Genomic DNA, 12,782 nt, shown 5'->3' on the forward strand with positions numbered 1-12,782 from the left:
GAGACAATTTTATTTTGTGAGAAGGGCAGTGATAATCCAAGGGTTGAATGGTCTTGGTTCTGAGAAGAACTGTCTGGTCCTAGGGGATGTGGTGTACTCTCAAAAGTGACTCCACTGCTCTAAGTGGGTAGTTTTGACGTCTGAATATCTTCAGGTTAAGAAGGTTACTGTATCTTGAATTCCCAGGCTAATCTTGAAGACAATTTAAGCAGAGATCAGTGTTCTCTTGTTCTGGAATAAGACAAAATGTTCTTGTGATGGAATAACAGTATCTGTGGTAGAGCAGCTCCTTATAAAGGTGAATGTTGGAAATATGGTTAGATAAGCCATTAATATTTGTTGAAAAGAAAAAGGTTTGTGAAAAGTGTATAGTTTTTGTGGGCTTGAATAGCATCTTGCCTTAGTCATTTTACCACATTCTGATTAAATAAACACCCATTTCTCAAATTCTCTTTTACAGTCACTTCACAGGCTTCATAGACTGATGCCCTTTAATCAGTGCGAAGTGAGAAGTGGGCTGCATGTGTCTGCATACTCATTGAGATATGTCTCTGTGATGAGACCTAGCTAAAATTTTTGCTAAAATAATAACATAATTTTCTGAAAAATGCAGACTGGTGGAGAGTGGAACCCTTTGCAAAATCCACAGTAAAGTCTGAGGATGTACTGAGTCCTGTCTAAAGTCTGCCTGCTTTCATAGCAGTTTCCGGGGTTCACATTCATGTGAACTATCTTCACACCACCGTGATTTCCAGATCCTTTTTGCTGAGATAGGACATTGAAAGCCTTGCAAATCCCCATTTTACCATATCTAAAGTTTTGATAGGTTTTGGGACTTGAATTCCTTAATCCTGTGAACATGATTTGCTGAATTAGGCCATAGGTCAGTTTAGCAGTGTATCCTGTCTCTGGAATTTCTTGCCTCTGGCAGTGGCCACCAGCTGAAGTTTAGAGAAAGCATACAGAATTGTTACAAGCATAAAGTAGAGGCTTCAAATATACATCCTAACTAAGGCTCCAATTTCCATGGAGTGTTGCTTTTGGACTTTCAGACCTAATTAATTGCTTTCAGGAAATTAAACAGCCTTTAGACCCTTTTCCTCATGCATTTCCCAGCTCTTACACTCATTGATACTTTTGACTCAGTTCTATTAAAACAGTTTGAAACAATTAGTAGTTCTTCCCTGGTGACACTTCAAAGCTTCTACTTTTCATTCTAATGCAAAACCAGCTCTAAGAAAAGTTCTATCAAAGAGCTTCTAATTTTTTTCTTAAGCTTTCATTTTAAACATGGTGCACAAACTTTTTTGTCTTATTTTCCCCAGTTTTCTGTGTGTGTTAAGAATAAGATGGGCTTTGTGATATGTACCTTATCAGTTTGCTTTTTGTGTTAGAATATGCTGTTGTCATGGCTTTTAGGTGCTGTTGTACTTGCCACCGTTCCCTATGTTAAGGAATTTTTTTCTCTTGTTTAATTGTGTGTGTACTTTTTTTGGTGCCTCTCACTTACAGTGCCATTACTCCATGAAGAAGGCAGCCTCCTTCCTGGGTATTGGTACAGAGAATGTGTACTTCATCAAAACAGATGAAAGGTAAGAAAGCAAAAGCCAGGACTCTGATCTCTGAGGCTTTTTAAAATGCAGTAGTGCTGTACATAACTAACCTATTTGAATGTAACTGAAAAAGTTTTAAATCTGTGTCCCTTAGAGGTAAGATGATACCTGAGGAACTGGAGAAACAAGTCCAGCGGGCCAGGAAAGAGGTGAGAGGGGGAGAGAGAGTGTGAAGGAGAGAGGAGTGTATGCAGAGTGTGTGTTTGTGTCTGAGTGAAAGGAAGGAAAACTAAGAGTGACCAAAATCTTAAAAATAGGGCAGTTAATGTAACAATGTCTTTCTAACAGGCAATCTGTTTGCCACAAACCTGTGGAACAAGCCAAGGCTTATGGGTTCTACACTCTTAGAAGGGAGGAAAATTCCACAGGGTGTTTACTGCTAATGGAAGTCCTGAGTACAATGCTGCTCTGAAGTATTTAGCACATTTCTTATAGGATTTCTTTTGCCCTTGATCCTTTTTTTAAATGGATGCAGTATGTTTTCCTAAAACGGTTTTTCAGTTAATTACAGCAGCTATTGCTCTGTTGCCTCTGCAGTGAGCAAGAACTTTAACATGTGTCTTAGTCTCTAAAACTATCTTACAAGCTTCAAATGCTGAATTCTGTCCTTTCTATTATTCCATCGAGAGTGCAGAGATGTGCCTCTTTTCCCCTAGGGACTTTGCCAAGTAGAAAGTCGGAGGCAGGAATTTGGAAAGGCACTGATGTGTGTATTTGGACAACATTAACATACATTCCCACAGTCTTTAAGACAGCCCTTACCTATAGCAAGCATATTTTTTTTTTAAGAAAGCTTGAGTGACTAAATGTGACTTCCAAGAGGATCTTCTTTTGGCTTGGTTATCTCACCCTATTTCTCACTTCTAGTTTGTGCATCAGAGCAATAGAATTCAGAGCTCAGCCTATAGTCCATAATGAGTAAATACAAATCAACTAGTGCAATGTCCATAGCATGGATGATACCTCCCTTCCATGGAATCCTTTCTTGGGGAATCTGCCTTTGTGGCTGATAGAAAAGCCAAGGCAGTCCTGTCCTGTCCTGTCCTGAACTGGTATGGCCACAACAGCTTTCAGTAAGTTCTGATTTGGATACATTTTCTGCCAAACAACCATCTCTTATTTGAGATTTATGCTGGATAGCATCGCTATTGATACACGGGGGCCCTGATGATCTAGCAAACTTTTGCTTGCCTCTTTCTGCACTTTGCATTTTCTGAGGAAGACAACTTGTACTTTAGTCATTTGAGCAAGCTGGGGGGAAGAATGGGACTGAAATAAAATAAAGCAAGAGGAAGAAGGCTTGCAGGAGAATTAACTCTTTGCTTTTGCAAAAACAGTATTCTTGTTTGTTCTTGTAGCAATACATGTAATGGTCATTTGAAAGAAATCATCTGGGATTTATGAGTTTTTTAAAAGGGCCAACCTCAGTATGGTACTCCCCAATTTAAAAACAAATGTTCTACATTGAAATGCTCTGCTTACAGGAAAACATGATTTCACTTGCATTTTAAGGGAAGTCATGGGTGTACTGGAAGGTTTTAATTTCATTGGAGCCTCAGTGTGCCTGTCCTTGACAAAGTGCTACTTTACAAGTTTTACAGAAGGACAATTCAGTGAACTACAGTAAATATTCTAATGACTCTAGACAACAGAAGATGTATTTGCTAGTGATTGAAGCACAAAATGATCACTGAATATGAATGGCAAGAGTCTTCTCTTTTTAGAGAATTTAGGCAGGAAGATTAGTTTAATTATATTGTCAAGAGTAGTAATTTAATTCCCTTCTTTGTGGGAAAAGTATAATGGTGGCAATTATTGGAATTTGTAGAGATCTGAGACTTGTCCCTGTATTCAGTTTTGCTACCACTTGGCTGCTTGAGAACCTTGACTTTGATGTAGCTGTGGGAGAAAATTGCTGGGAAGAACACTAACAGAAAATAGATGCATTGGATACATCTTTGCCTTACTTGCAAGTGTTCTGTATTCAAGCTTCAGGCTGATTTTTAAGTTTGATTAACTATTGTGGTAGCTTGTACTCAGAATAAATGACAAAGAAGTGAATTAAAGGCTGGTAAGTCTTTGTGAATGTATGGGATTAATTTAAGTTCATTCCAGTGTTACTTTTCCCTGCTTTAGCCATTTGTAAAGAAAACCTAAAATACAAATCATAATTATGTACCATTCTCACAGTCCTCTGCACTGTAAAGAAGTATAAAATTGTCCAAGTGTAAACGTGAATTAAGCCTGTCTGTCTCTGTAGATGCTTAAAGTAGCAACACTTAAAAAAAAAAAAATGGATTTCAGCTAGGTGAAGATGGAAGACTTGTGTGGAGTTTGATTTTTCGGCCGATGTCTGATTTCACTAAAGCTCCATTGAGTTACCTCCACAGAAACACTTACATCATCTGAGAGATCTACTTCACTGCAAATGAATTTCAGTGATCCCAGCTTGTACAATTTAATAACAACTTTAGTGCCTCTTCAGTAAGCCCGTTGTCATTTTGTAGGCCAGATGCTGAACCATGCAAAGCAGTTCCTTCAGTGTGCATTTACCAGCAAGTGAGACTGCACAGTCATTGCTAGGGCCCATACTCTCCATTTAATGGAGTTGTTACAGACTCTAACAATTCTTTTCACTGTTGTAGTTTCTGCTCCTAAGCAGACTGGTCACATAGATCTACAGGGGTAGGTGAACTTGTCTGCTACTAGCTGAAGGGAAGCAAAAATGGATGGCTGTATGTGGCTGGCTGAGACTGCAACCTGACAGAAGTTTTCCTGATCCCGCCTGACTGACCTTAATGCCATCTGAGATTTCCAGCAGTCCCTCTCCTAACATTCAGTTGCCATCTACAGCCCATCTTTCCTGGACAGGAGGTGGGGCAAGGGATTGGCACTTAGCTGTAGGTCAGGTGTGGGATCAGTCAGGTCCCTGTCATGGTGTGCACCAATATGGCTGAAGACAAATCATGTTCCCTAGCTGAAGTTTCCTCTTCAGCAGGCAGAGAGCAGGGATGTTGTAGACACAGTGCAGGTGGAAACCCTAAAGGGATGAGCCCTTTCCTTGATTGGGTAGTCTGCTGGCTGTGCTAGTAGCTTTATTTTATCAGTCAGAATGACAGCAAATATGGTAGTGAAATGTGGAAATAGAGAAATGGAAATCAGTGTATAAAGAGAGATGTCAAATATCTGGTATGTTTTGATTTTAACAAAACTAGCATCTGTCAAAACAGTCTGAAGCTTCAGAAGTCTGCCCTAGGATGGTGCTAACTAGAAACGGAAAATGCCTATTTTTTAAAATAAAAATAAAAATTTAAAAAAAAAAGCCAAAAAAGAGATTCAGCACTATTAAATACAGTACCTTCTGCTGGGAAACTAAAATGTAGATTGTCACATCCTTGTTCTACATTCCTAGATATTTTTACACTTTAGCTCTACAAGTATACATGGAAGAGATGTGCAGCGCAAATGGTAATTTTTTTGTTTGTTTGTTTTGGATCCTATTGCAGGGGTCAGCACCATTTCTTGTCTGTGCTACAGCAGGCACAACTGTACTGGGAGCATTTGATCCTCTGGATAAAATTGCTGATATCTGTGAAAATCATGGCCTCTGGCTTCATGTTGATGTGAGTTTGTCTACTGTGTGGTTTTGTTTAGCACTACTTTTTTATAATTGCTATTTTACTTTGACTGTTGATATTTCTTTTTAGAAGTTAGGCTCTTTTTCCTTGCATAGGGACCAGGAATATGTTCTGATTTGACTCTTACACATATGCTGCAAAACAGAAAATAACCTGGTTCTGACATGCAGCCAAAGCCATTTTGTTATTGTCAGGTTATACTTCAAAATTATTTTATAATCAATTTCTCCTTCTTGCTACCTCCTAAAAATGCTTCAAGAGTGATTATATACAAACATAAATTTTGATTCTCCCCGTGCTCTGTTGGGGAATAGACACATTAGAATTGTGGTGCGAGGTTTGTATAGGTTAAAATAAAGGTATGTTTCTGGTTCAACCAGTCAGAAATTTTTCTGTTTCATATTTACAGATTTGAATTTCCTGTATATGTCCTTACATTTTCTTAAATGGTTCAGCAATTTTTTCTCTCTCTTTTAATTTCTTTGTAATTTTAGGTTTGGATAATAAAATCCATTCATTAATCTTTTTGGAATAATCACTGTGCCATTTTATGACTTGAAAGAGTTAGCTGTGAATGTATTTTTTAAAAGATAGGCCACTTAATATTTTCTAAAGTTACATTCTCCTTGTAATTGCAATGCCACAAATCCAGAATGGCTAGATTAAAAATCATGGAGCAAGAAGAGAATCTGAAGCAGTATTTGTGGAGATTTCCAGACCTGCTCTAAATTTCTGAAGTGTTTGTTTAATGTTGAGTATCTAAAGAAAGATCACATAGGCAGTGATGCATGTTTCAAATAAATGTCTCACAGACATTAAAAAATAAGGTCACTGTATGTGTGAGTCAAAAGAGTTTTCTTATAGTCTTGGAGACAAAAATACAGAATTTAAGCCTAATATTTAATATGTCTGCCAAGCCTCCTCACTGTCAAACCTCTCTGCTGTGTACTGCTGAGGACTCATCAGATTTCCAGAAGTGCAGCACTCTTGTTACACAACTCTCTTGTGTGTCTGTGTATAGCTGGAGGAAAGAGAAGTGTAGTTGGAACTTGTGTTAGGCCTTAGGTGAGTCAAACAGACATGGCTGGAGCCATCTCTAGGGGTTGTAGGAGAACAATGAGTAGTCTCCCTGTAGCTGAACTAAAATATGGTGGGATAAGCCTGGGTCCTTAACTTTAGCAAGTTGTTAGTGTTTGGAAAAGAACTAACTTTATTCTTCCAATTTTGCCTCATGTTAAACTAAGGTAAAAATGTACAGGAGTATCTTTAAGTTATTTTCTGTTTCAGAATGACTGTAGTTGTCAGGTGTTAATTGTTTTGCAGTAGAAGGACAAATGTCTGGTAGAAAATTGGGTTTACAGTCTGGGAGACCAACTGTTCTCTTATTATGTGATTCATGTTATGAGTCTCTCAGTGGTTCTCAGAAGATCTATCATTATTTTCTCTATCTTTCACACTCTGTGAAGGGTTGAGTGGATGGCTGTTTCTCTATTTTTTCATTAAAAGTTTCTAGCTGTATTTGTAAGAGAACAGGATATGGGGAAAGACTGAAAGCTTTCCACAGAAGTGACATCAGGCACACATAAGTGTGCTATGGTAAAATGAGCAGACTGCGCTTCTTAGTGTGACTTTTTTTCTCACACAGCACCACTAGAAATAGATTTACTGAAACTGTATGTGAGCAGGTACAGTGAGACTGGATCTCTGCCATACAGAAAGACTATACACAGAGAAGAGTTGGATTTTTTCTTTTTCCTTTTTTTTTTTTTTTTTTTTTTTTTTTTTTTTTAAAGCAAGCATACCTCCTATCACTATAGGATGGAATGTAATATTTTGAGATCTCTGAGAATCTACAGCCCGCTGAAAGGCCTGGCTTCTTGTTGAATGATTTACACATCATGCAGTGTAACAAGTGTGTACTGCTGTTTAGGCCTGCTGTAACTTTGAAGAAAAAAGGTACAGTACAATTGAAACAAAGAGTAAAACCCAGGAAAAGTTCTGTCTAATTTAGGACTTTTCATGTGTCATTGATAGGCATCAGGATTATCTACTGTAAGTGCTCTCACAAGCTGTTACTAAGAATATCTTATATGAATGTCAGTGCTGTTGTTTCCAGATTTACACTGATTTATCTCATTCCGGAATATTTTCTGATCCCAAAAATTGATGTGTTTGCCTTAGGGAGACTCTTTTCATTAAATATGAAATGATAAAGCTTGTGATTCTTAGGAAGGTCAAAAGGGAGAATGTCAACAGAAATTCAGTAAGCTTTAGGAAGATAAATTTCAATAAAGTCAGAAATAGTAGATAAGCTCTGACATGAAGACAAGCCGGAGAGGAAAAGCGAGTTAAGGAAAATGTTTTAAGAAGATAATACCAGTAGGTCCAAACTGCCCTGGTAGTCAAACTGTTCAGTCAAGCCTAAGAGCAGAGGCTATACCAAGCTTATTTTTGTTCACATTACAGCATTCCAGTTGCTTATTGTATTTTAATCTCCATCTCTGATGCCTTTCTTAATATTATTTTTGTATCATTAATATGCCCTCTAGCATTCGTATATGTTATGTATTGTCTTCACATGGTTTTAAATGCCATGTATGAGTATTTCTTCCCTTATGGTCCTGACTTTGACTATTTTTTTTTCTCCTATTATTAGGCCAGTAGAGAAAATCAGGCTTGACCTATTAGCCTATGCTTAGGTAATTAGCTAAATCAGGCAGTGCACACTGTGATTCCCATAATTCAGTTGTAAGTGATTTGCTGCATATGAAACAGTAATTTTCTCATACCTTGTTACCAATGATGTTGTGTGGGACACAGGTTGATAATAGTTGTGTTTTGACCTACCCTGTGTTGCTCTCAGCTGGATTTGTCTTAAAATGCGTTATTCTAGTTTGATCAACCTGCCCTCCTTCTGTAATCTTGTGGATGGAGGAGAGGCAGTCAACGTTACTCTGTCTTTGCAATATTGCATCAAAAAGCTAGAGAAACATGCCAAGCTGCAGCTCCAATAGTGAGTGAAGGCCTGGCTGGAAAACCATTCCCACAGAAACATCATACCAGTGGTTCCCTGACAGGGGGAAAAAAATTGGAGCAGTATTCCTCAAAGGGTAGAAATTATCTGGTATTTTACTTGAATAACTTGGATGAAAAAGAATATGCTGACAAATTTGAAAATGACATAAGGCTTCTGTAAAAGGCAGTGGGAGGACAGGATTAGAAATCAAAGGTATTTTGACAATTTGGAGAAAAAATATGAAAAAACTAGGCTGCAGTTCAATAAAGATAGAATTCTAAACTGCAGTAATCAAGTACACAAACACAGGCTGGGGATTGTTGGCTAGATAGCAGATCTTTACTGTAAGGCCTAGATATTTTTCTAGTTCACCTATCAGTGATATTTTCAAACAGAGTTAAATACATTTCAGAATTGAGTAAAGGAGGTACATAAAATAATTCTTTCTTTCTGCTTTACATGCCATCTGCTTTATCGAAAATTTGTCCAAATAAAAAGATGCAGTTCAAGAAGGCCCTACAGGCCTTCTGTGGTGAAGATTAGATTAGAAAATGGGAAAGCAATGTAGATAAACAGCATCATACCTAGAAATTATGACCAATGAGGAAAGATAGAAAACACTGATGTTATTTAAACTAGAAGAGACAAATGAACAGAACATAATAGGCTACAGAAGCTTTAAAAGGTGCTGCTAAAAGAAAAGGACTAATCTGTTCCCCTGACCACTGCAGGTGTGACAAATGGTAACATTGTTTAGGACTGACACTTTAAATTAAAAGGGTGATATTCCTATTACACACAAATAAGGTGGTTAAGTTGTGCAGCCTCCATCATTAGAGAGGCCTTTAAAACCAGACAAAGCCAGTGATTCCCAGTATTCTTAAACGCTTTCTCATTTACGGTGTTTTGTTTTGGTTGTTTTTGTGGTTTTTTTTGTTACTTTTGTTGGGTTTTTTGTTTGTTTGGGTTTTTTGTTAGGTTTCTTTCCAGCCCTGGATCCTTAAGCACTTGCTCTTTGAATTGGGTAAAGAAACGTGGATCACAAATTCATCTTGTATTACAGTGACTCAAGGAGAGTATTATCATTTCTCTCATCTAGATCACCAGTAGTAGTTTTTTTTAAAAAAGGGAGGAAATAGAGCAAATAATGCTGTGGGGGCAGCAATTGCTGGTCTCTTTCTGCATTTTATTTTTCACTTCAATGCTTGTTACAGGTGTCGTTGATTTGTTAATTAATAACCTCTAGAAAAGATGTGGTTGAAAGAAATGAGGGGAGTATGGCTAATCTTGCCTTTGTGGATGACACACTATATGGGAGATGACCTCTCAAATGCCTTTCTAGTCCTGTTTTTCACAAACTGTGAGAATGTAAAACACAGAAATATTCAAACACAGAAAATTTGGATGCAAATTCTGTAAAAATTTATTATATTTTAATGGGTTGTTTATAAATTCTGAAAGTCAGGAAATAACTTAGTGACTGTTTTATTGAATCATAGAATGAGAGGAATAAAATTTGTCTCTGAATAGGAAGTTCAGTTTGATTGTCATCCCACAGCATGGCAGATTTGGACTAGATGGAGAATTGAAGTTGCAAGTCATGGTTCTGCAGGATTACCATGAAGTTTGAGGCAAAAAAATTTCCTACCTTAGGTCCCACCTGTAGTGTGTGCAGCAGCACTTGTCTCAGTAAGGATGTTGTGAGCATGACAGTGTAAAACATGATGTGATCTATTAATGTCTGTGCCACTAATGAGAATGACTTCTTAAGACAAGTTAATAACTTTCATCTCCCTTGTGAGCCTTTGCCATCCTGTCTCCCAGAGACAGCAGATCTCGTTCCTAACGTGTGGCCTGTGAAGCAAATACTGAGGACAAATTCATATATCAGCTATCACAGATTTTCATTTCAAGGAAAGAAAAAAAGAAAAAACTAAACAAGTATGTATTTTCTATGCTTAGGTCAGGAAACTACATCAGTGATTTTCTTTTTCTTTGCCTTTTTTTTTTTTAAATAAATGGAGTCCAAATGTTTTGTGGACTGATGTCTTTTTTGTGTCTCCGAAGAGGTTTGCTTCCTTCACAGGTTTGCTTAAGTGCATTCTGCTTGCATGAATATTGAAATTGTTTTATATATTTATTTATTTAGCAGTAACTTCTCAAAGGCACTGTGTGACATGCCGAGTGCTTACATTATCTCCTCACCTTTCCACTGTGGATAAATGTTGTTGTTTGGGAGGTGAAGGTTCACAGCACCTGATGATCCTTGCAGAATTCATGAAAAAGAATAACATTCCCTGATTCAGGTTGTCCAGAAATTAAATTTATGTAATGAAAACTTGTTGTCTGGGTTCCTTCTATAGTCTCTGGAGAGACTCATCTGCCAGAGGTATCACCCAAAGCTGGGTGTCTGGAATAGATGGAGCTACATAAGGAGTTTCAATGGAGAGCTCCTCACTACAGAGAAGGTCTAAGTGGCTCTTAGAGCACACACTTAGGTGGGCTGAGGGAGTCTCAAGTCATTTTAAGGTCAGTTGGGTTGCTCGTGACAGAAATGCTGCTACTGCCATCTGACAGATTTTGCTTGAATGACTTATGTGAATATCTGTGCAAAACCTGAGCCTGGCCTTTGCAATTGCCAGAGATTATCGCTGTCCACTGTTTCCCCAGTGAAATTCTCAGAAGGGAATTGGCTAGCAGGAAGATGTGCAAAGTGGGGCTTTCTGCTGTCACTGATAGTTGAAGGCTGGGGAAAAGGAAGCAACTCTATTTGGTGACAGGAATGAGTCTGGTTATGGAAGGATATTTGAGTTCATTGCCCTTGCTTACACAGAAGGGCCACTCTGGTTTGTGGCTCATGTAGTGGCACAGACCACAACCTCCTCTGTTTCAGGCATAGCCCCAGGCTGCCATCTTTATTTCAGGAGATGAAACTAAAGGCAAAATTTAGCCCTTTAACCGTGTAGTAAACAAAGTTTTAAATGAGATAAGATGTCTTTGGAAACTATTAGTTGAAGTATTATCAGAATAACTTTATACAAATAACATTTTCATGGCTCTATAAATGTTCCAACAGGCTTCTTGGGGTGGCTCAGCTTTGATATCAAGGAAGCATCGCAGACTGCTTCATGGTATCCACAGGTAAGTCACTTTAGTCCATGGGCTCACTTACTAGGGATTGAGGTGAAAGTTATGTGGCCTATTGGCTTCCATAAATGCTGCATTTTTAAAAATAGTTGGAGAGATTTCTGAACTAGTGGTGGGGGTGGGTATGTGGGAAATCTGCTTTGTCTGCTTGGATTATGTGTCCTCTTTTATGATTCTTAAGTACCCATGATTATAGATGCAATTTTCACCTCCCTTTCTCCATTTATGATTTTTGCAGGGCTGATTCTGTTGCCTGGAATCCCCATAAAATGCTGTTGGCAGGAATCCAGTGCTGTGCTCTTCTGGTGAAAGACAACTCTGTAAGCCCTCCTCACCTTCCTTTTAATTTTCATTTTCTCTCTCTCTTTTTTTTTTTTTTTTAATATTCTAATAGGCTGTCATTGCTGTAATATGAAAGTGGAAATAATTAGAAAACAGCCAAAAGTCAGTTTTACTATACTGCAGTACAAAGGCTGAATTATATTGTTTTGAATTTCACCACTTAATCAATTAATAAAGGGTGAATAAAAGAGCAAGGTGAAAATGATCCAAGTCACTGTACTCACAGGTGGTCAAATTTTGCAACTAGTGCCCTTGCTAGTTAACTTCTGCACATGATTTGCATTCAGAATGGAGTATTTGTCACCTGGGCCTGGCACACTTTAACACCAAGCTCATCAAAGCCCTCAGAATAGCTGTCATCCATCGGCACTGCAGCAGTGCTGTCTGTTTAGAGCAGGCAAAGCTCATCTTCACATCCCCTTGTACGGGAGGGAGCACCAGAGTGGGAGAGGGAGGGGAGTCAGAGAACATGCAGGTAAAGGCGCTGAGTCTTCTCTCCATGTCCTACGAGTTCTTGCTCATCAGGAGGGGGATTTAGACTTCCCAAAAGCCATGACTAATTTAAAGGTCTAGCAAAAAAACAACAGAGCTCTGGTCTCAAGATGAATTTGCAATGTAGCAAAAATCCCTTCTTGCATCTTTGTGGCATTCTTTTTTTTTTAAAGAAAAAATAAACCAAACAGTAAGAGGCTTATTACTTGAAGCTTCATTTAAAAATCAAACCTGCTAAAACTTATGCCAACTGCCCGCCATTATGGGTGAGTTTTACCTTATACTCCATAGGTTATAAGTGACTGAACATCACAAAGATATCGAGCCCCTAAGATTTGCATCACTATTTTGTGGCCATGGTTTGTAAATTGTTTTTATAAATCTCTGTCAAAACAACTGATATTTTCTATGCAGCTGCTGGGGTTACCTATCCATGTAATTTGTTACTAACTTCCGTTAGTAAGAACTGATGAGGACCAAAGAGCACAGTTGCTAATCAGCACTCTCTTGGAGCTGATTGCTCTAGATCAGGGG

At 38.2% G+C, this 12,782-nt stretch overlaps 1 protein-coding gene across 3 annotated transcripts in view; it reads left to right on the top strand.

The window, feature by feature from the left end:
- Positions 1 to 12,782, top strand: part of GADL1 (glutamate decarboxylase like 1) — an 82,972-nt gene that overhangs the window by 21,557 nt on the left and 48,633 nt on the right. For all 3 annotated transcript variants that reach the window (XM_066194049.1, XM_066194066.1, XM_066194057.1), the window contains exons 7-11: positions 1,513 to 1,592; positions 1,708 to 1,762; positions 5,120 to 5,236; positions 11,344 to 11,408; positions 11,653 to 11,734. In XM_066194049.1, coding sequence (XP_066050146.1) covers positions 1,513 to 1,592; positions 1,708 to 1,762; positions 5,120 to 5,236; positions 11,344 to 11,408; positions 11,653 to 11,734 — 399 coding nt within the window. The remainder of the gene's footprint in view (positions 1 to 1,512; positions 1,593 to 1,707; positions 1,763 to 5,119; positions 5,237 to 11,343; positions 11,409 to 11,652; positions 11,735 to 12,782) is intronic.

The sequence above is a fragment of the Chamaea fasciata genome, unplaced genomic scaffold, assembly GCF_029207755.1.
Source record: "Chamaea fasciata isolate MVZ Bird 193981 ecotype frontalis unplaced genomic scaffold, bChaFas1.0.hap1 SCAF_1, whole genome shotgun sequence".
Classification (NCBI taxonomy): Eukaryota; Metazoa; Chordata; class Aves; order Passeriformes; family Sylviidae; genus Chamaea; species Chamaea fasciata.